The sequence below is a fragment of the Squalius cephalus genome, assembly GCF_949319135.1.
Source record: "Squalius cephalus genome assembly, chromosome: 22".
NCBI lineage: Eukaryota > Metazoa > Chordata > Actinopteri > Cypriniformes > Leuciscidae > Squalius > Squalius cephalus.
Genome location: NC_137143.1, coordinates 17,018,350 through 17,043,163, shown reverse-complemented (window position 1 = coordinate 17,043,163; position 24,814 = coordinate 17,018,350). Strand labels below are relative to the sequence as shown.

Sequence of the window (24,814 nt, the reverse complement as noted above, 5' to 3'; positions counted from 1 at the left end):
GCAGGTCAGAGCTTACTTTATTAGGCTGAAATGTCACAGGAGGACTGGCATTTAGGTTAATGAAGAAAATTATTGTCTGGTTAAAAATAACAGGGCACATGGTCATCGGATCAGGGCCTCTGACCTACAGCATGCTATACAAAGCAAACCAAACATTGGCAATATTTCAATATATTAACCTTTTCTGTGGCTCCATTTGCATCTTACCTGATGCTAAAGACGCTGTCAGTTTGAGTTAAAACTAACCGAAAGTTGTCTTAAATTTACACAGAGCTAATAAGCAAGGTGATCCTGATGTGTTTCACAGTTTATTCATTATTTCAGACAAACTACAATATAGTCAAACAAATCATAAATGAACCTGTCAGAATGAGTAAGGCACTCTATATATCTGGAAACTTGAGCAGAATACAAGAGCTATATTAAGGTTAAATAAGTTAGATGAGTTATGTCTCACATTATTGGAAATGCCATATGAATGCATAACTCAGACTCAGTGTACATTGCGATTGAGATGCAGCAGAGAGGTTTTATGCAGGACGTGGGGTGCACACTCTTCAAATGCCAACCCTTTGTTGAGTGAATTAACAGTCTATGATACAGTAAATCTCAATTCTGCATTCACAGGTGGAAATATTCAAACTGAAATTCCCTACAACTGCAAAATGTTCCAGTCAATCATATGTCAGTTAAAATATAAACAAAACGGCACCCTTTACCAAGATAATTAAATTTTCCTTTCTGTTAAAATGCTTGTTTTTGCTCTAAAAATAGCAGAAAAGAGATAGAAAATATGTAGGGATGCATGATATATTGGCCACCATATCGGAATCGGCCGATATATGTTCATTTTTAATGTTATTGTTATCGGCCCAATAAGAAAATTTGATCACACTTTAGATTAGGATCACACTCACTATTTACTAACTATTAACAATGACTTTTGCCTCAATAAACTCCTAGTAATATGCATGCTAATAAGCAACTAGTTTTTAATTGTTTGTAACCATGAAAATAAACACTTATTTTGGCCATGAGAATGTAAAACAAAACGAGACGTAGTCATATTTAACGGAAAATGGTAAGCAAAAAAATGTTCTCTTTTGTGAAAATTATTTAAAATGGATTAACCAATATTGCAGTTACATTTTCCTGATGGAGTAGCCTCTTCCATATATAGGTTTGCCTTGATCCTTCAAAGAGACGGGAAAAATTTGTCCACTTTATCAAGAGTTTGGAAAGTATAGGATCTCTCCCCATGTGTCAGCAGGAGCCGTGCTGGAAAGATGATTCTGTGCTTATGAATCCCCTTATCTCGCAGCTTCTTTCGCACGTTGTCATAGTCGTGCCTGCCTTTAATACTTGCTCCTTGTCTTTGAAGTTCTAGAACTTCAATATTCGGTGTCCTCGGGCGTGTCATGCGTGAGTCGTTATTTGTCAGAGTGCTGATTCTGTGAGCCCGCTCAATCACCAAGATCTCACGCGATTCCATTCCTAGAGCCTCTGGTATCTGCTTCTCCAGAAATGTAACCATGTCCTGGCCCTATGCTTTCGGTAGGCCCACCAGTCTCACGTTGTTCCATCGGCTTCCACTTTGTTTGAAAGAGTTTTAACGGTGCTTTCCAATGTGCTCACTTTGGATATTAGCCCATAAACGTTGTCTTCAGCATCAGAAATACGTTGTTCCGCATGTGTTATGCGCCCTGTGCATGCCTGTATCTCCTTTCTTACCTCGGCAATGTTGTTTGCACACCATAAATTTTCTTATAAAGTCCACTTATCAAGGACATTATGACATTATTTCATGATATTAAGGTTGTTATTTTTGCCCGAAGTTACTACTTCACAATCTCCTCGTCGTCCTCCACAGTTGCCAATACGTTGCTAATTTCTTCACCCTCGTCTTCGTTTCGTCCTTTTTCCACCTTTACATGACATTTTGATTCCCTGTACTATTATATACGTGTTGCTTGGCTTTAAATACAATTCTGGTTGGCATTGTAGGGTTAATTACATGCTAGCAGCAGAGTTAAAAAGTTGCAACCTCTTAGCACCTCGCCATAACCGGAACCCCAAGCAACTAGTTAATAGTGATAATTGGACCCTTAATAAAGTGTTACCAAAAATTTGGCAAATATATTTAAGCCGATAAATAATGGATTATTTTCTTCAGCTGAGACACTTCAGATGCGTACTGTTCGCCATGATGGTTTTGAATTGCTTGAAATATGATTGAAATCACTTCAAAAAGGAAAATACAGTCAAGTGCTACATGTGTAGCGCAAGTCTAATATAGGCTATGACTTTCTTAGACTATAACAATAAAAGCAACCAATTGAACAAACAAACAAACAAACAAATAGTTCTTTTGTGGATGGGTAGATGGATGTTGTGTTTTAAGCGGTTCTATGACTTTATTGGGGGGCATGTGCTCAGATTTGTAGTAAGGGTAGATTTGAATAATAGTAAGGCCAAACAGCTAGCAAGATACTCTCCAGTAACAGTCATTATGGGTAGTGATGATTGGGTTTTCTGAAAATTTTCAACAACTGTTCTGTAACATATGATTCTATTCTATTTAAGTCATATTTGCATGTATCATGTCCGAGTGGATATACAAGAATATAAAAAATAAAAATAAAAATACCTTTTGGGTTTCAGCTGCCAGTTGCAGAAGAGAAGGTGATGCTGTGGACTGCAGGGATCCAGAGGCTCTGACGGGACTATGGAGGCTGACATAAGCCACTGCCCTGCTGTGAAGTACCACTGAGTTCTCCTGTACAGACACACAGAACAAAGCCATCTGCAACCAACTGATGAAATGTCAGATCGTTGATTGACATTTTGACATAAAGCCTGAGAAACCCCCAGTGAGACACTACAATTTTGTGAAATGAGCACTGTGAATAATAGCAACCATTATTGTCTTCTTCATACTCAAAAACTATCATTTTATTGTGACATTATTTGGGGCTTCTTAAGATTAATGATGACATTCGTATTGTACTGATTAGAATAAACTCCTTTGCCGAACAGAATAATTTCATTAACACTCCAAAATCATCCATTTGTCTGACTGAATCTTCATGGCTTGCTGATCATGTTAGCAAGCTTTTGTATGGCTGCTCAAGGCTAATCTGTACTATTTTTGTTTTCCCTCCTTCATTTTAGCTGTCAAACCGAGTAAGAGAAAAACGGAAGTGCTTTTGACCTCCTGCTAAACTCAACTTTTAGCATTGCCAGGGATTTCTATAAGCTATGTTGTTTATGTTGTATCAAAAAATTCAAGCACCATTCTTAAATCTATATTCAAAATATGCAGCTTATATACATAAATTGTAGACTACAATATGACCCGGATGTCATATAGGGGTCATAAAGAGAACATCACTGCAGTTTCCAGCTGAAATGAACACTAGTGGTGAAACGGCAAAAACTATTATCCCTTTTACACATATTATGATTACAGTGGCATATCATCGATTATGAAAGACATATTGTGCGTGCTTCCTTTCACCATAGTATGATATGACCTCAAAACACTTTAACCATAGTGCATGATTTTTAAACTATCATAGCATCACATAACCAGCTCCATATGTACGGCTTTTCCGACTAAGTAAACTTGCTTGAAAGCTCATCTGGTACAGCACTGCGATGCACAGCACTCGGCTATGAGTCCTGTAAATCATGGGTAATGATAAAAGATTTTGACAGATTAATTTGGTTAAAATGGGAGTTTTCACACTCAATGAGTTTGCGCCAAACTACGGATGTGCCCGAAGCTGAATAGCACTAGCATACCTTATTTGTGAAAGGCACAGATAATGGCTTCAAAACAAGTTCTACCGAATAATAGGGGAAACTTAGCTCATCACAGACTTCAGGAAGCATAAGGTGGATCTGTTTCCCCATAATATCAATGAGGACTGTGTTGAAATGGACCAACATTTAAAAAATTTTACCAACATTCAACATTTTTTAATTTCTGGGCACTTTTATCTCTGCTGACCTCTCCTGGACTGCAAACACTACAGTGGTCATCAAAAAGGCACAGGCAGCAACTACACTTCCTGTGACTTCTCAGGAAAAACAACGTTGGTGAAAAGCTGCTGGTGAACTTCTATCGTTCTTCCATTTAGAGAGTCATAGTGTGGTGTGCTAGTTGCTCTGAGGCAGATAAGAGGGGGCTTTAGAGGATAATTTACACCACAAAGAGGATCATTGGATGTCCTCTTGCATCCCTGAAGGACATGTACAACTCTCGATGCCTCAGTAGGTTAAAAACATTTTAAAGGACTCCTCACACCCCGGGTTTAAATCGTTTGACCTGCTGCCATCAGGCAGGCATTACAGGTCCATCAAAACAAGGACAAAAAGATTCAAGGACAGTTTCTTCTCATAACCATCATGAACTCTAATATGCACTGATCCCTCTCTGCTACATTGATACATGTACACATACAGTCTGCAGGGTGCTTTTTCATTCTTCACTTTGCAACTAACAGGTTTAGTGCAATATATTTCTTATTACTGCAATATTCCATTTGACTACAATTTTTTTTATTTCTGTACCATATCTGTACTATATGTTTAATATTTGTGTTTTATGTAATATTGTTTGTGTGTTATGTAATAGAGTCTGCAGTACCTTGGCTTTTGGTGAATTGACGCCACTGGTGGTACGCTATTTTCAAGAGGTTTTTCACTTTCGTTCATTTGTTCAATGTTGCGAAATGTGCAGGAAGCAATTTGATATCATTTAGCGGAAATGTCGCCATAGGTATGTTTTTCCAAAGAGCCTGGGTTGGAATTGTTAAATATTACCTTCCCCCACTCATAGGAGCCGATGTTGCCCAATGAGGTCCCCCCCCAGGAACAGAAGACGATGGTGCGGTCGGGCAGCCAGCCCCCACGGGTTTGAGCCGTCATGGAGGCGATGATCTGAGCCATGACTGCAGAGCCGTTACCCCAGTCCGCCAACCCACCCTCGTACCAGCTGCCATGACGACTGCCAACCAGTACATATCGATCTAAAGGGGTAAACAGAGCAGGAACACTTACACACAAACAAGAAACAAACAAACAAACACTCACGCACCAACAAACATGTTCACACAGGTGGAAGGTCAATCAACTGCAGGGTAAAGACTATGTGCAGTGTATGAAATTTTTCTTTTTTTTTTTCTTCTTGTAGATGATTTCCTGTCATCTAGATTCTTATGTTCCATAGGAAATATCTTAAAGTCCCTCTGTGGTGAAAATCAAGTTTGGTGGTGTTTTTTTATATGCTTTAAGACAAACCATGTGCAAATTCATAAGTCAATACCATTGCTGGGTATTTTCTCCTTAAAACTGGAGTGAAAAAAGTCTCAAAAACGCAGTTTGAAATCTCTGGTGCTTCTCACGTCACAAACTACCTTGTAACCAATCAAACCAAGTCTCTGAGCTGGTAAGAGTGAGTGGAGGCGGCACGGCTTGACGACACGGTCTGACTTTTGGTTGACCAATCAGCAGAAAGGGGCAATACCAAATGCACAACTGATGTACACTCAACAGCTAAAGAATAACCATAATGCACTGTGAGGGTCACCAGCGAATAAATTCCCGCGTTTTGAATGAAGATGGCGCCCGTCCAATGTGGGTACAGCGTAATATCATACAGGTATAAATTCCTTTTTAATTGATTATTCAATTGTTTAAATAAGGTTTGTACATAGTTTCCATGACAGAGTTTAAGACAAATGTTTTCATTACTACTGGAGCTTCAAGTTTGCTAAGTTTACTAGTGGACTAATGAAGGGAATAGTGAATGAGGGTTTAGGGGCCATTTTTTTTAATACAGCCTTTGACTCTGGTAAACAAATCCATAGCAGACTGGTTGGAGTGGCCTTGGACAGCAACATGGCCAGTACATTGTGGCTATTGAAGTTTTCACCTATTTGGCAAAAGGGAAGACAACAACCTTGTATTATCAGGTAGCGCCAATTTTAGTCGGGCAGACAAGTTTTGTTGAAAGCCCATTTTTGCCAGCAGTGAAGTAACTCTTTAAAATAGATTTTTTTTTAAATTGTAATGATATTTCACAATATTACTGAATTTTTCAATCAAACAAATGCAGCCCTGGTGAGCATAAGAGGCTTGTTTTAAAAACATTAAAAAACCTCACTGACCCCAAATGTTTGAATGGTAGTTTACTTAATTACTCTTTTTATTGTTTTTAATGCTACTATATGTTAAATTTTAATCCACATACTGAACTTTTTTATAAAGATATCTTCTCTAGCACACACACAAATGGTATAAGATGAAGTTGTATGTACCCACTATTCTAAAGTTAACTTCCCTTAGATTAGGATTTAAGGAATGGAAATGGATCCTAGATCAGCAGTTACTGTATGCGCAGCAGACAGTCTGTATGTAATGTATACTGTATACACACATGATCCCTGTGGCCAGAGCAAGGTCACACTTTCTCCTGATTTACACACACTCTGCCTTCACATACACCAAACACAATCCCCCACACACATCCAGACCAGAAAAGAAGCAATTCCTCATGTAATTAGCCGTGGGCTATTAGCGGCACTGGGTCACCTTTGACTGACAGCTAGAGAGACTTATCAAACTGACAAGAGGCAAGAACTAAAGAACATTGCATCCCACCTGTACTCAAGAATACTGCAGCGGTCTTAAGGGAAGTTATTCAAATTACATCAAATGATAAACAAGACAGCCAACTGCCAGATAAATGAAAGGTAAACACATTATAAAAAGACAAAAGTCAAGGAGAAGAACGCCTCCGTATGATTTGTGATACGTAATTAGTGACTGGGCGACCAATTATGACAGGAAAAGAGGGCTGTAAATCTCAAAAGTAAATCACGGAGGGCTTAAATGCATAGACACAGTGACTTTTACAGTCATGGGGGTGGGGGTGAAAGATTAAAACGTTTTCATTACATCAGACGTATGATCAAATCATCCTGAAGGTGAAAATAGTGGTCCGTAATTAAAAGCCTATTTTCGGCAGCCAAGTGACCTGCATTTGGACAGTGGTGGCAGACGTTGTTTTAAGAGATTAGTTTGTCATAGCGCATGGAGGAAAAAGGGCTGTTTCAGCACGTGGGCTCAGATTTGGCTTTATTCGCCCCCCGGACTCTCACTTTTTCAGCTGATGAAGGAGAGAATGCTTAGATTGCACTCCTGTTTCACTCTACTATAACGAATACAATAAAGCACTGTGACAAAGTATGGTGTCTTTGTTATGTCAGAACAAAGAGCACCGCAGTTTAGGACAATGCTTGGGATACACTGGCAATATTGTGCAGTTAAAATGTGATGTAATTTGTAATTTAAATTAAATAATCCTGCATCATCAATGACAAAAAGCCCTTTGGGTTTGTAAAATGATAATTCGGTTTATTTAAGTGCTGTCTTGGTTTTGTGCTGACCTACCTGGATTGGTCTTGCCTTTGAGATATCCCATAACATTGTGCACTGTCTTGAAAGATGCTTGGTTTTCAATGGTGAGATTTATTATTTTTCTTGCTGAGGAACAAACAGAAATTTCAAAAGAATTAGTCAGAGACATGAAACATTGACAAATACAAAAGTTCTAAGCCTAGCTCTTAGAAAATGGCAGAAATATGGAGAGCTTTAGGTTGTATCTTCAATCAATCGAAAAGGAAAAAGGAAACCTTAAGTGTGTCATTGTTTTTCAATTTTAAAATATTGAATTTTGAATATTGAATAACTGAATTCATCTATAAATATATTTTTATTTAATTAAAAAACATAATAAAATGAATTGAGGTATTACTTAAAATGTAACAACAACAACAACAACAACAACAATAATAAAATGAATAATTCAAAATTTAAATGAATCTGCAAAATGATGGGGGGACATTCTATTTTATCATTCTGCAAACATTTTGTAAATGTTACTTTTGAATGTTCTGTGAACAATTTGAAACTAGTAGTAACATGTTAGATGTAGGCCCAAATAAAGCATTAAAAAAAGTATAAATAACACTTTGAGAGCATTATTAAAGACTAAATAACTTTAAACAAATGTTCCATTAATGTTACTGGAAGAACATTTGTTCATAACTTTGAGGGAACCTTCCCAAAAAGTTAGCCAAAGTTCTGAGAATATTCCCTGTTAACTGGGTTTTGGATTTAAAAACTCAACCACTGATGTATACAGTATTATAATCAATGTATTTTATTTTTTAGGTTTCTTCATGACACTCATAAGCACTCTTATAAGCAAATGAACACATAAAACATAAAATAACAAAAGGCCATCAGTTTGGCCTAAAAAACACAGAAGCCCTGAATGCGAGCTTAAAAACACCAAAAACAATTCTTAGACACAGTCACTGGAAGGCCTGTCTAAAACGGTATGTTTTGAGATGAGACTTAAAAACAGAAAAAGCATTACAATTTCGGATATCCAGTGGAAGCAAGTTCCACAGATTGTCGTATTTTCTTACTCGAGTCTATTACATGCAGGAACTTATAGTTTATTAACTGCTTCAGCCTGCAGCCGCTATCATGACAAATCATTCTCTTCCCAGCCTGGTGCTCCTCCTCCTGTCATGACGCAATCCCCCACAAATTACCATATTATTGCGAATTTCACACATAGATTAGGGGCAGGGAAGCTGAAAGTTTGAGACCCCATGAAAGACATATGAATGTGTGAGAGAACTAAAGTGCATGCAGAATATGTTCTAAGAGTGTGGGTTGGAGTGCATATGAAGATCAGACAAATAAGAAGGAGCCAAGTTGTGAAGTGCCTTATAATTAAGGAGCAAAATATTCAATTCAATACATTGCTTAACAGGGAGCCAGTGCAGTTGTTGGAGCACAGGGGAAATGTGTTCAACCAAAGAACTTCTGGAAATGATTCATGCAGCCGAGTTTTGGACTAACTGAAGTTTATGCAAGAACTTAAAAGGAAGGCCATAAAGAAGAACATCACAGTATTAGAGCATTACAATGCGTGATGTGGCTAGAACATGGACCATAATGGCAGTATTCCTCATTGAGAGGGCAGGAAGGAGACAGTTCATGCTATGTATATGGAAGTAGGCTGTCCGAGTAACATTGTTAATGTGTGCTTCAAATGACAGAGTATTGCCAAAGATAATACCCAAGCTTTTGACCTGCATAGAGAGGGAGACTGGAGAATCATCGATACACAGAGAAGCCATTAGACTTTGCCAGATTATTTTTTAACCTATGAGAAGAATTTCTGTTTTGCTGCTATTAAGTTTAAGAAAATTACTTAAGTTTAAGAAAATTACAGACAATTAGAGAAACAGGTAAAACAGAAGTATGCTTTGAGGACAAGTAGAGCAGGGTGTCATCAGTATAACAGTGAAAGTGAATGCCAAATTTTCTTAAAATGCTTCCAAGTGGAAGTAGATAAATAATAAATAGCAGAGGGCCCAATACTGATCCCTGAGGGACACCAGAAGGGATTTGGGATGACTTTTCTCGAAATTGCCATAATTGCACAAATTGAGTGCAAGATTTAAACCAAGCAAAGGAAGTACCAACAATTCCTACAGATTACAACCTATCTAGTAGGATATTGTGCAAGATAGTGTCAAACGCTGCAGTTAAATCAAGAATAATTAATATAGATGGAAGTCCTGAGTCAGCCTCTACCAGTAAGTCATTAAAAAAATGGTAACAAGGGCAGTCGTAGTACTGTGCTGCAAACTAAAGCCAGAATGAAATTGTTCATATAGGTTGTTATCAGAGAGATGGACATGTACCTAAGCCGCAACAACGTTTTCCAGAATTTTAGATAAAAATGGCAAGTTGGAAATTGGATGGAAATCATCAAAGTTACTTTGGTCAGCACCTGGCTTCTTGAGTACAGGAGTTTATTATTGCAGTTTTAAGTGAATATGGAACACTACCAGAAACAATCGAAGAATGCATGATATCAGTGATTAACAAAGAAAGACCAACAACAGTGTTTTAGATACTGACAAGGCTTTGGGCCCTGAGAAAAGCATCTTTCCAGTTGGAATTTGTAAGTTCTTTGCACAACCTCCCATTATATGTACAGGAACTGTAGAACGGAGAGGATATAGCCTTTGCTTTCACCGGTCGTTTGCGTGTTGCAGAAAAAGCATACACTATCAGAGCCTCAAAGCCACAGCTTAAAAAGGTGACGCCACTGTTCGCTCATACTCTTACCAATTACACATAAAGGCTCAGTGTGATGGAGTGAATATCAATGAGGCTGATATCCCAGCAGATAAAAAGAAGAAACACCTGGTCCTGGTACACATCCCAAGCCACTCCGCTCTGGCTCGCTCTTACAGCAACAACGATGAGCCAATGTGGAGGTGTGGAAATCCCGCAGTGGACGTGCTCCTTGTTTAAGACCGAGATGTAATTGGAAACTCTTTTTCAAGAAACCCCCGGGATCGCAGACAGATGTGCCGGCCTTGGGGTGTGGTGTATGGAGTTCTTTTTATTAGTTCCTGGAGATGTGAATATCAGAAGAAAGTAAAGATGAGGTTTTCTACCTCAAATGTGCTAAGATGTAAGTGCCGCTGATGTGTACAGATGTGTTTTGGTTTTTTTATTCTTTGCGAGTAATCAAATTCACCTAAAAAATTCTGTAGGCTTCACACAGTCCCCTAAACTCCATTTATCACCCCTGACAACAGCACAAATGACTTTGGGTAAAGAGCAGAAGATGTATATGCAGTTCTAAGGGAGTGTTTAAAAGTGCTGCTGTGCACACGGGTCGTGGTGTGACAGATTTGCCCATTAATCATCAATAGGTATGAGAGGTTACCGGTTATTGAGAGAGGTGAGCGCCTCTGCGTGAGCAAAGTGAAAAAGTGATCTTGTAGGAAAAGAATGAAGAAGTCGACAGCTGCAGTGGCTCATGTTTTATAAATGATCCTGAATAAGATGTTCTTTAGAGGTATATTCTGTACAAAAAAGAGCATGTATACCATGAAGAACATGATCTACGGACCAGAGAGGAAGCTGATTCACAACCAGGGGTATATGTACACCATGTCCTACTTAAACATGTTATATGGGGTATTTAGAAAAAAAAAAATGCAGAGGAAAAAACTTTGAAATCTGTTAAACCTATAAATCAGACATTATGATTTAAAACTATAAATTCAAATTACGTGTGTAGACTTTAATTTAGTCTGTTATTCACATATAAACACAGATCAATGTGGCTAGAGCACATCAAATACGGTAAATGAAAGCTCAAACGTGTGTAGATAAAAGTGCTTTGTTCTCATTTCATGTATGTAGATTTGAGTTTCAAATTACCATTTTTGATTTGCTGTATTTTGACTTGTTGATAATGTACATCCAGTTGTTATAGCAGAATAAACCCTGACAGGGTTTTTCTTTTCTTTTCTATAGAGCTGCTACCAATCAAATCACTAACAATAAATGAATCTTTGTGTTGCAGAGGTGGCACAGAAGTTGCATCTGAATTGGTACACCTACATAAATAATGTAATAAACATTTTGAAAATAGAAATGTGATGGGAAATTTGTCTACTTTTAAATATGAAACTTAATTCAAAACACTTAATGAGTAAGTCACGGAATCATTTATTCAACCCATTTGTTCAAAGCAGCTGATTCATTTAGTAGCGAAACACGTTGCAGAAAAAGCAAACTTGTGTCTAAATTGTGTCACTGAATATTAACTTCTTGTTTATTGAACGTTTGTTATTGTGCCCAAATTCGTGAAAACAGCTCTCTTGCTCTTGTGATATTGCTTAATTATATATGTTATATAAAAACAAGATCTCATACAAGTACGTTTTTAATCATAACTTGAATTTTGTGGGCATTTATATTAATTTTGGGCATTTCTGAAACAATCCTGCATTGATTTCGAACCCGGCACCACAGTAACAAAAGAAATCAAATTAGGAATATGTTTTTTGATTTTTTTTTTTTTAGCAGCAAGTTTTAAATCAAATCATATTAATGATGTAAACAAATAAATTAGACAGTGCACTGGCAATTTGGTGATATCCTCACAGTTGTGGTCTTGACCGGTCTTGAGATAAAATCCTGAGTCCTCTAAGTCTGAGACCGAGACAAGAACAAGACCTTCAAAAAATGGTCTTAAGACTGGTCTCGAGACCAAGACCAGTCTAGAGTACTATAACACTTCTAATTAGTTTGTAGTTTAACACATTCTTACTGAAGCCATAGTATCAATTTTGGCAAAACCTCATCTATTTTAGTCAGCTTCAGCTTGGTGACAGAATTTGCAAAAGTAAAGACTACGTCACAGAAAACCAAAAGTTTGGCTTCAAAATGGATGCAAAAGATGAATGAATGTAAGATATTTCCAGGCTCAGTTACAGATGAGTTATCTGCCCTAACAAAAGCAGCACGCAACAAGTAAATTATTATTATTAAAGTCCAGAACATTACTTCATGCCATATTTCATACCATAACACCATAATTCAGAGTTCAGATCACTGCGTGAGTGTGTTTTATTTCTCATGAGGTGGGAAATGGAGAGACCAAAACCGATATGGGACGGGTTACCTACAATCAATAGCGTCATAATTAAAGGAGCGGGTGTGTTTCGATAAAGCTATTCCACACAGTTTTCTGCCAGCCAGCTGTAATTGCATAGAAATTTATTATACTATGAGTTTTCATCTGGAGCACAGCGAGGAGAGGGAACACAAGCTCACAGACGTTCATAGAAAGTACTAATGTATTTGGACCCCTTTCGCTCTCTCTCTCTCTCGATTAGATTTCTTTATGGTGAATAAATGGATGATGAATCTGGCCAACTGATCCACTGGAACAAAACACACACTCACACAAAATAATGAATAAATACCCTTGAGGACTATAGAGAAACATTCAAGATCTTTTCAAAGCCGTTGACAATGAATTACCAGTCTCCTAAACATAGGTGGTACAATGCAAGAGCTTGCGAAAAGATGTGGGAAAGTTTGTGGCTCATATACGTACTTTTGCGGCTAATGTCTAATTTCCCTGGCAAGGAGACGCTGGTGCAATTAGAGCACGTTGGAGTGATACAGTGAGCTTTAATTGAAAGGGAATGGAATGAAAGAGGGGAGACAGATGGAAACAAATGATTTGAAACCTCTGGAGTGGTCAAAGCTCGGCCCAATCAATAGAGCACAGATTACTAGCTTCGAAGCGTTTGATCCGGTTAATGGAAGAGAGGTGCAGGCTTGGGACCAGGCTGGAGCGGGTCACGGCTGGGAGCTTTCAGACCGTGAAGAGAACGGTAGGGGTGGGAGAGTGCCTGGGGGAGGCGGCCCTCCCTCTCTGCGGGATCGATGGCGTTCGTGTTGCCACTGCAGGTTTTCGGCGAACATTGATCGCTGGACATTGGGCTGGTGACAGAAGACAGGTTGTAGCGGTCCACGTTCTAGTCAGTGCCGGAGAGTGACGCACACACTTATACACACATAATGTAGAGCCCATGATGTATTTTCTAATTCTAAGTGAAAAGTTCAACTGAAAATTCCTTATTCGCTTTACTCCATGAAATAATGTAAGGTCCAAAAGTATACTTATAGTTAGCATTTTTTTTAATGTTAATTGAAAAAAAAAAAGAAATCTAAGTGAAAATTTTAACTGAAAAAATAGCATGAATTTTAGACAGCATTTATGTCCCCTTATATTTCAGAAACATCATAATATGCACACATAATTTACGATCCAAAAGTATGCTTATAATTAGCAATCTTTCTAATGGGTTACTTTGTGTTATTTTAAATCTAAGTGAAAAGTTCAATTGACAAAGAAAAAAAAATTGCATGATTTTTAAAAAATCAATGTCCCCTTACTTTGAAATAGTGTCGAATTTTAAATATTTCAAATATATTTATTATTCATTTTAGATCATAACATGTTTTATTTAAAATTGTTCTACTAAAACTTGTTTTACTTTTTATTTTAACTTTAATTTTCCAAATTAAATTGGATCTTCCAGTTATCTCAGACTTTCTTTCCCAGAAAGACAGGTGATAATTTGTGCTAATCATATGTAAAGGAGAATACTACTTACCAAGTAGGGTTATCCTAACTCTAACACCAACTCACCAAAACAGAGGTTAGCTCATGAAAATAACTGCAATATGATTTAATGCCTATATATTACCTTTCTAAATATCTTCAGCGATCACTAGCAAATAGAAAGACATTTTAATCTAGTAAAGCAAAACAGTGCAGTATGAGCCTGTAGTCACCCCAATATTCTCAAAGCTTACCAAAAACATTAATCATGGACACTTGTTCCAAACCTGTATGACTTCTTCTTCTGGGGAATATGAGAACATTTTTAATATTGCACTAGTTAGTTATAGAGACAGGAGCTTTCAAGCTTCAAAAATGACACAAACACCATAAAAATTAACTAGAGAAATGGCAATGGTTCATTATTTATTTATTTATTTTTCTGAGTCAGGTTTTTTAAACTGGTGAATCAAGTTCATAAAACCAGTCTAAATGATCCATTCATGTATCGGACAGATCTAGTTCTTGTGTTCAACTCAATGACTCAATGATCCGGATTATTAGTGAATAACTTAAACTTCTGTCTGCTCAACACATAAATGAATCATATGAATTCTGAAGACATGGAATACATGGAGTCATATGCACCACTTTTATGATACTTGTAAAGTGCTTTTGAGTCCATTTTGAAGCTTGAATGAACCCATGTATTGTTCCACAGAAGAAAGGCAGTCATACAGGTTTGGAACAACATGGCAGTGAGTACATGACGACATTAGTTCCCTTTATTGTTGAACTATCCCTTTAATGTGTGTTTTGGAACTTGAAGATTTGTCTTTAAGCCCATTTCCTTTTATTTTGTCCCAGGGGCTGTAAATCCTTTACTTATCAAGCCAAGACAATGGCTCAGCCACAGTGACGGGGTCTCCTGGGCGACCATGCAAAGATAAGAAGCGATTTTCACTCAATAGCAGGAATTAGAGACTAACAGCCCCTATTAAAATGTGTAGCAAAAGTGTGGCTTTTCACACATGCGCAGCTGAGGGGAGAGACTGAGAGCCGACTCAGAGCTCAGCGTGTTTTTGCGTGCACATGTGGGGGCGAACTGTGACAATGACTGTGCGCGCATGTTCCATATGGACAGAATGGCAGGTTCTGACACCTATCACGATGTGTTGAAGCTTACACACACGAGTGTCTGTATATACACACACATCAGGAAACATCACAAGCGTTCGCTGGCACAGTGCCACTAATTGTCATACTGGTATCTCATAACTCAGAAATCCAACGGTAAGAAAACTTTTTCGTCAGACATCTCCCTCCATTTGGTAGCATGTTGTACAGTGTGCTTCATCATTTCATCACTGAAACAGAAACTGACGTTGTGTCTAATTTAAAATGTATTATATTAAATGCTTGTCTTTAAGTCACATAAAGTAGTGGAATGCTTTCAGATATTTAAGCTTCAGTAAACTTTAAATGTAATAAAAAAGTAGCAAAAATTAATTAAAAAAACATTCACAAGCCTATCATTCAGCCATTTTGGGATGGATATGTCTAATGCTCAACCAGGCTGAATTTATTTGAAAAGTTTTACTTAATGAAAAGTGTTAACACTTTTCAAAAATATACAAATTTGATTTCAATTAGTTTAACAAACTGATTTCAGTGCGATTTTTAGTCAGTTCACAGATGTATTACAGGTGTAGTTCATCATATAAACTATGAACATATCCCAATAACCTTTGACTACCAGAAAATGTAATAGTTTTTGTTTTCAATTTGGAAAGTATATCTGTTGTTTTAATATTTAAAACACTTTGCTACATAATTCAAGACATTTGCACACTTTAAAGATTAAGTGTTAAAATGCATTCCGGCATAAACAAGCATTTTCAAATATTAAAAACAAATGCAACATGTGCATAGGAGACTGTTGATGCTCACGCATCTCAAGGATGCAGAAAACATAGTTATGTAACTGTTGTATAACAAAGTTGCATAAAAACCTTCGGCATCTTCACTTTAATTTTGACCATGTGAAAGACTTTTACTCTCAGATGAAGGTCAATGAGCAAAACTACATATGTACATTCTTTGTTGGTCGATAAAAACATCATCCCACTTGAATGACCTTTCCCTGGAGGTATGTTCACTTAAATTCAATTATCTTCTCATACATGTCAACTTCTCCATCTGTCATTTTTATTTAGCCTGCAGCACATCTACCGTGGCTTCAACGTTACGTCTGACCTCCCTGAAAGCTGTACATGAGAGAGTGCTGTAAGATGGCTGACCAGCCTTACTCTCGTGGTTTCAATTAGGTCCCATGGGCACTCGTTGACTGATGTGTGTAATGGCCTTGGATATGGGCGTCCATAGCGAGGGCAACTTTAAGATGATGTGTAAAACCTGTGTAATTTACCACACTCAGGAGTTACACCCGCACCACAGAGCATAAATCAACCAGCCTTGGATTTCTGAGCACACAACCTTCTAATCTAGAGCCAAAGAGTGTGATACCATCTGCCACCAGCAGGTGGAACACTGACGTCATGTGCTCAGAGCTGCTTTTGATGGTTAAATCCCCAGAAGAACCATGAGACTGAGAAGAATAATGAATATCTCAGGCACAAAAGATTCTGTTTCAGAGCTTAGTGGAGACATAAGGATTAACACATAAGCAAGAAAAAGAGAATATCACAAAGCATGAGAGACACTAACAGGATGGAAGTATAATCGGTTTCTTGAAATAATGAAAATCTGCAATCATTTGATTGTCATTAAACAGTTGAACAGTTAAAGCATTCATCAAAATACCACAGAGGAAAGAAAGAAATGACACGAGTGAGTAAATGATGACAGATTTTCCTTTCTTTTTTTTCACCTCAACTAGAAGATCATATACATTCGAATTATTACATTTCTAAATGTATACTAACTAATTTTCTGTTTTGCATTTTAAGGGAGATGGGGGATTTTTGTCATTATAATGGATATTTCATAAGATATTTCAAATTTATTTTTGCATAGGCACATAAAAGCTCACAATTTATTATAGGTTATACGCCTACTGTATTTATTATAGGTTTTTTGACAATATAAAGATGAAACATAATAACTTCAAGGAAAAAGATTTATAGATATGCCATTCAAAATAGAACATAATAAATAATTATTTAACATTAAATAAAAAAATAAAGAATTTAAAGAAATAAAATGCTAAATTTATATATCTAATAAAATAATGTATTTTATATAACAATAATAATAATAATTATTATTTTTATTATAATAAGTATTATTAATTAATTAATTTAAAACAAATTAAACAGAACTAGCCCTGAAATGACATTTCAGAGAAAAATGGATCAATAATAACTACTCACTGTAACAGTTAGCCCTGGTCTACAATGTACTAACATTTGAAAACACTGCTGTAAGTCTATAGTAAATTACAGTATAGTATAGTATAGTTACAGTAAGCGCAGCAGGCATCATTTCTGGCCTAGGGCTTACCTGCGGCTGAGAGCATGATCATAGGGACACAGGGTCTTCCCTGCCCCATGGCGGGGGCAGAGAGCAGCATTTTCGCTAAGAAGGCAGATATGGGCTGAACCAGCAAGGATGTCAGGTTGTAGCGACTGTCTCTCTCAGCTGTGAATGAGGGAACAGAAACAGAAAAAAAAAACATATTTCTTGTTTTAGCAAGTCTTTAGAACATCTATATCAAAACTAAAACACTACTAACATAATTCCATCCCCAGAAATTCCCCCCCAGCGTGCCATTTTTATTGATCAAGATTTTGTGAGCGTTTAGAGCACGTCATGGGGCTCTTAACGCAACACATGAGCAAACCAATTACCCAATCAAAGAGCGTTCCTATTGTTTAACACCTCCACTGAGTCTTCTCGCACATCTTCATCTAGGAGGCCAGATGAACGGCATTAGCCCGTTACGTGCTGCATAAATATAGTTGCAGTGGGGCCTGGTGGAGATGCGTCTAGTGATGTAAACTGAGCGAGAAGGGGCGGGCGAGCAGGTTCGTAATGCGCTGTAAATCAGACAGAGAGAGAAAGAAGAGCGCTGAGAGGTACCTGCACAGCAAGGCAGGGACGTATCAAAGCCCTTCGTCGGCACTGATTGCAGCTCACGGGCAGCAAACTAATAGGCCCGGAGATTTTAAGTTTGAAGAAACGGTTTCTAGCAAGCCAATGGGGATTTATATGGACGAAATGCTCCATTGATTCAGCCTCATTAAAACGGAGAAACGGTGAGCCTAATCCTGCTTTAGGAGCAAATTTATTTAGGAGCTTCAATTTTCTGCACCGGTGGGATGGGGTACAGTCATCCACGAATAACAATCAGTAGACCTTTCTGTTACACAACACTCTATTACCTTCCACAGATAAACATATTCACAAGCCACAATTATTTTACAGCAGTTATGTGGGAATGAACACAGAGGAAGGTCCCGTTGAAATAAGCTTTTTTTTTTACTTTTTTGGTCATGGGGATACAGGAAGTGATTATTGAGCTTCAAGCAGTGGTTTTGAAGTAACACGGTAAATGCAATTATCTGCTTAAAGGTCACAGGGGTCAAGGTTCTGTATAGAGAGAGTAGATTATCTGAACTCACTTTTACCTTCTAAATGTGATTTAATCCAAATGACTGTGTGTGTGACTCAATATCCATCCATCTATCTCAATTCAAATTCATAAATTAAATTAGAGATTAAAAGACATCCTCAATTAAAATCGAAAGGTCAAAATCATGGAGGTGTCCAGTGCAGAACTGAAGTTGTAGAGCTGCATATCCAGACACACCTGAATCGGATAATGGCTGCAGAGTGAACTGAATAAACCGAGAGACATAAAGTGACTTCTCCGTCTAATACTTTCGGGACATGACTAGAGCACTCGCTTTTTTTTTTCTTTCTTTCTTTCTTTCCAGCCTAAAAGTACTTTCATTCGTCTAGATAAATAAAACACAAACAAGGTTGTGGTCAATAGCTCTCATCCTTTCCTTTAGTTCTATATGTAGTACAGCTAAAAATGAACAAAACCCCTCAAAACCCATTAGGTTGTGCTCCAGCTGGAGATATTACAGCGCTGGAAATAAAGGAGCGCTGACCTTGATGAACTCCAGGAGAGAGTATGCACTCGCTGTTTCAGCCTGTAGATACTGTACAGAGGAGAGACGACTGATATAGTGGAGTCCATACTACAGGGGTGCATGAGAGGAGCATTTAATACCTCACATGTCAACTAACATGCTAGTCTCAGGGTAAGAATGATTCATGGTGCCAGTGTGTGTGAAATACATACACGCTCTTCCCTCCATCTCCAGAGGACAGATGTTTGCAGCATGCAGAAGTTACGAGGGACCGTGTATTTTAATCCTCCTGTGCTGGTGTTACCTATTTGTTTATTTATTTCTTTTTCTGTGGAATGAACCTAATGCTGATAAAGATGCAATATTAATGGACATTATTAACAGATGGAGCATTACATTTACCTCAAGAAAGCCATTCAATGCCCATAGCTCAACTTTTGTTAAATATACTGTATGTATTCATTAAATCTTTACTTCATTATTGAATGTATTTTTAAATAAACCTTTCATTAAAACTTTTTTTTATTGTAGCCACTCTTGAAATGTTCATATATCAACAACGACTTGGAGTAGAAAGGATATCACTAAAAAGTTTATATAAAAACTGCCTTTTATGCAATGCAAATGTTTATACACTCACCTAAAGGATTATTAGGAACACCTGTTCAATTTCTCATTAATGCAATTATCTAATCAACCAATCACATGGCAGTTGCTTCAATGCATTTAGGGGTGTGGTCCTGGTCAAGACAATCTCCTGAACTCCAAACTGAATGTCAGAATGGGAAAGAAAGGTGATTTAAGCAATTTTGAGCGTGGCATGGTTGTTGGTGCCAGACGGGCCGGTCTGAGTATTTCACAATCTGCTCAGTTACTGGGATTTTCACGCACAACCATTTCTAGGGTTTTCAAAGAATGGTGTGAAAAGGGAAAAACATCCAGTATGCGGCAGTCCTGTGGGCGAAACTGCCTTGTTGATGCTAGAGGTCAGAGGAGAATGGGCCGACTGATTCAAGCTGATAGAAGAGCAACTTTGACTGAAATAACCACTCGTTACAACCGAGGTATGCAGCAAAGCATTTGTGAAGCCACAACACGCACAACCTTGAGGCGGATGGGCTACAACAGCAGAAGACCCCACCGGGTACCACTCATCTCCACTACAAATAGGAAAAAGAGGCTACAATTTGCACGAGCTCACCAAAATTGGACAGTTGAAGACTGGAAAAATGTTGCCTGGTCTGATGAGTCTCGATTTCTGTTGAGACATTCAGATGGTAGAGTCAGAATTTGGCGTAAACAGAATGAGAACATGGATCCATCATGCCTTGTTACCACTGTGCAGGCTGGTGGTGGTGGTGTAATGGTGTGGGGGATGTTTTCTTAGCACACTTTAGGCCCCTTAGTGCCAATTGGGCATCGTTTAAATGCCACGGCCTACCTGAGCATTGTTTGTGACCATGTCCATCCCTTTATGACCACCATGTACCCATCCTCTGATGGCTACTTCCAGCAGGATAATGCACCATGTCACAAAGCTCGAATCATTTCAAATTGGTTTCTTGAACATGACAATGAGTTCACTGTACTAAAATGGCCCCAACAGTCACCAGATCTCAACCCAATAGAGCATCTTTGGGATGTGGTGGAACGGGAGCTTCGTGCCCTGGATGTGCATCCCACAAATCTCCATCAACTGCAAGATGCTATCCTATCAATATGGGCCAACATTTCTAAAGAATGCTTTCAGCACCTTGTTGAATCAATGCCACGTAGAATTAAGGCAGTTCTGAAGGTGAAAGGGGGTCAAACACAGTATTAGTATGGTGTTCCTAATAATCCTTTAGGTGAGTGTATACAACTCAGTTTGTATTTGAATGTTGATTATTCAAATAAATTTGATTCCCTTTTCTTTGTCTCCATTTTAAACGAAAATAGCTCCAAACAAATCCATTGAAAGACCAACACATAGTTGTGATGTTTCTGTTGCTGAAAGAATTGGTTGAAGGAATGAATCACTGGCTCACGCAAAACCAGCCACTTGTTTAAGTCATGAATGAATCAGTGTTTTGAACAAATTGGTTGAGTGAATCAATCAATGACTCACTTATTTAATGCCGTAATAATGAAACTCACAGAAAGAGTTAATGAAAAATCCCAGCCATTAATTCACAGACAAACAGTCCATAAGTCCGTAATTCTTACATCACCATAACACTTTCACCAAATATGTAATACTGGATCTGTCTACATTTACAACAGTATATTCAATGTAATACTGTGCTACACCTGCACAGTTAAAATTTGTTTACCACCCCCCTAATTACAAAGTGTCTTTATTTATTGTCCTGTATGAAGCTTATTGTTCCGTTTCACCTACAAATCTGCAAATAACTCATCAAAATGGGCATTTATTTTTTGACTTGGTTGTGGTTTTAGTAGAAGTATTACATAAACTGTATAAAATGCAGAGCTCTCTCTCTCTCTCTCTCAAAAAAAAGATCTTGATATATTTCCCCCGATAAAATAAAACTTTAAAATATGCATGCACAGTGACACACAGACACTTTCAAACATCTTGACATCTTGTATTTAACTTCATCTTTTTTAAGGTTCAAGCAATGTTATTTCATCACTGTAATCAGCACAAACAAAGCTCCCTTATTCCACACAGAATTACTCACCTGATCTCCCTGTGAATTTTGTGCAGTACACAGATTCATATCACAAATCAATTAGATATGGCATGCTTAAAGGGGCTCTAGGTAACTTTTTAACCTTAACTGAACAGCTTCGGAGTCAGTGGAATGGTTATATTACTTATTTCGGGTTGAATGGTGGTGGTTTCGCACCCCCCTGGTGCCCGAGAGCGGAAAAAACTCACTTGCAACTTTGGGACGCGGGTCGTGTTCCAGGAAGTATCGCGTGATATCAGGTCTCGCGATGTAACGAATTGCTTGACGGCACTGCACACGTAATTACACGCCCCCATTCAAGCACCAGCTAGCTAAGCAAAGGGCAACGATAGATTTAGTTATGGCTGAGCCTGTAAAAAGAAGCAGAAAGCTAGGAAATCTTTGTCGGAGGACCAACGAAAGAGGAAACGGGAGACTGACCGAGCAATAAGTCAGACTCGAGTAAAGTTAAATATCGGACCGGCTTTTTCAGAATGGTGAGAACTGAGAGAAACAGAAGCCTGCAAAACGGATGCTGACCTGGCCTTATTGCTGTTGCACTTGTAAGTATCTTTGGAATAAACTGTGTTTAATATTTAAATTTCAAGTAATTGCGACCTCAGGATGTTTGCTATTGTCCATAAAGTTTTTTTATTATGATCGCTGTCTGTTACGGGCTTACTAGTAACGTTACGCTAAGTTAGATACTATAACTTTGATGTTAGGCATTGTCATTAGCAAACACGTTTGATTTCTGTAGTTGTGTGGCCGTTCCTCTGTCGGTTTTATTTGTGTACCTTACACTTTTATTTTATGTCACTAAGTCAACGCGTCTGATAATAGGCAATAAACATGTTGCACATATCATGATCGAGCTAGAAAAAACGTTCTGATGTTTTCTTAGACAAGCAAAGGTAAACCATCATTCTACCAGATGAACTTATAGACCTTGCTAATATAACTTTAGACAAATATTAGCCTCCGATATATATATATTTTATGCTCATGCCCACTCTCCCAAAAACAAACAAACACGAAAGCAGTAGTTCGCCTCGTTCATATCGTTCGTTCCCGGTAAAAATACTAGTATGCATGACAACACAATAATAAAAAAAAAAAATCGCCATCAGTTGGAAAGAAAATATTGCTTTACTTGCCTCGGTAGACATAACTGGCTTTGAAATAGCCGGTTCCTCTGCTCAGCTGGGTTGACAGCTGATCAGCTGGGTTGCTCGTGGCGAGGGGGGTGGGGTGACAACAGTTCGTTTTTACGACAGAGTGTATGAAAGCATTTACTACCAGACACTAGGGGGAGCTTCGTAGAGAAAAAACACTCAAGAGTTGCCTGGTGCCCCTTTAATGCTATAGATGCCTCCCTGCTGATGCATATGTGTAATTTCAGTATATTTCATTACATTTCGATAAGCAAGATTCATTTAGACAATGATTAACTAATGTAATTATAATTAAAGTAGAAGTCAAGGTAACACTAACAGGATACAGAGTCACACTTGTACAATACAGTGCAAACATCACCACAAAAAAAAAAAAAAAGCGCTGAAAATGAACCAAAATAAGTGTGAGAACATTTTTTTTAGCAAACAAGCCTGCCAGGAAGAGTTATTTGCTGAAGTGCGATTACCCACAGGGCTTAGACTCATTCCCTCCTCACAGATATGCTCATGAGATATATATTACACGCCTGCGGTGGGGACATATGTGCAGTGTTCAGATTACAAACACTTCAGTAGCTCGCATGCAAACTTTTTCATTCAGTCTCGATGTGTTACAAATCAAATCTCTGAGAATGACTGTAGTCAAGACAAGCTCATGTCAATAAAGAACAGGAAAGAATTCTTCATTTTGAAGAATGAAGTGTAAGAGCTTCATGCACACATTCATTTGTAGTCGAAATTATTCAACCCCCATTGCAAATCAGGCTTATTGTAAAATTTACAGACTGTCAGATGTTTGCAATGAACAAATCACACAAAAGTAATTGAAATAGCTCAACACAACAAATGTTTCAAGTAGTTTCTCCAAATTCAACTGAAAATGCAACTTTTAATGACTTCTGCAGTCTCAAAATTATTTAACCCCTGAATAGAATCCCTCACAACAACACAAATCTGCAAAACAGGTGTCAAGGGCTTCATTAGTTGCACCAGGTGTGCTTGAGCTAGAACACATAAAATACCTCAAATGGCTAGGTTTGTTGAGTGTACATGTTTGACTGCATGTTAGAAATATGGCTAAGTCAATAGAATGGTCCAAAAAGTTAAGAGAAGACAGCATCGCCCTTCACAAACAAGGAACAGAATACAGAAAGATAGAGAAGGCACTAAATGTTCCTAGAGACACCATTGAAAGCATAGTTTTGCAAGTTCAAAGTTAAAGAAACATTGGTTACACTACCTGGACGGGGCAGAAAAAGGAAGCTATCAACGGCTGCAACTAAATTTCTGAGAAGGCGGGTTCAGAAAAACCATCGAATGACTGCAAAAGACCTGCAGCAAGACTTGGTGGCAACAGGCAATGAGGTTTCAGCTTGCACAGTAAGGAACGTACTAAACTCGTGCGGTTTCCATGCTAGAACTCCGAGACGTACACCACTACTGACCCAAAAGCACAAGAAAAGTGCTCAGCAGTATGTCTGGAGGAAAAAGAATGAAGCATTTGCTGAAAATGCCCATTACAGTTAAGCATGGTGGGGCTCGGTGATGCTCTGGGGCTGCTTTGCATCCTCTGGCACTAGAAACCTGCAGCGTGTGGAAGGCATGATGGATTCATTGAAGTATCAGGAAATCCCAGGAGAAAACGTCATGCTGTCAGTGAGGAAGCTGAAGCATTGGACCTTCCAACAGGACAGTGATCCCAAGCATTCCTCCAATTCCACCAAGGCTTGGTTGCAGAAGTAGTCCTGGAAGATTCTAAAGTGGCCATCACAGTCACCTGGCTTGAACCCCATAGAAAATGTCTGA

The 24,814-nt window shown here is 38.2% G+C and overlaps 1 protein-coding gene across 1 annotated transcript in view; it reads right to left on the bottom strand.

The window, feature by feature from the left end:
- naaladl2 (N-acetylated alpha-linked acidic dipeptidase like 2) overlaps positions 1–24,814 on the bottom strand; it is a 295,368-nt gene that overhangs the window by 100,847 nt on the left and 169,707 nt on the right. Inside the window, exons 6-9 of the mRNA XM_079856568.1 lie at positions 17,561–17,698; positions 7,459–7,551; positions 4,828–5,033; positions 2,648–2,776 (exon numbers count right to left, since the gene is read on the bottom strand). Of these exons, the coding sequence (XP_079712694.1) occupies positions 2,648–2,776; positions 4,828–5,033; positions 7,459–7,551; positions 17,561–17,698 (566 nt within the window). The remainder of the gene's footprint in view (positions 1–2,647; positions 2,777–4,827; positions 5,034–7,458; positions 7,552–17,560; positions 17,699–24,814) is intronic.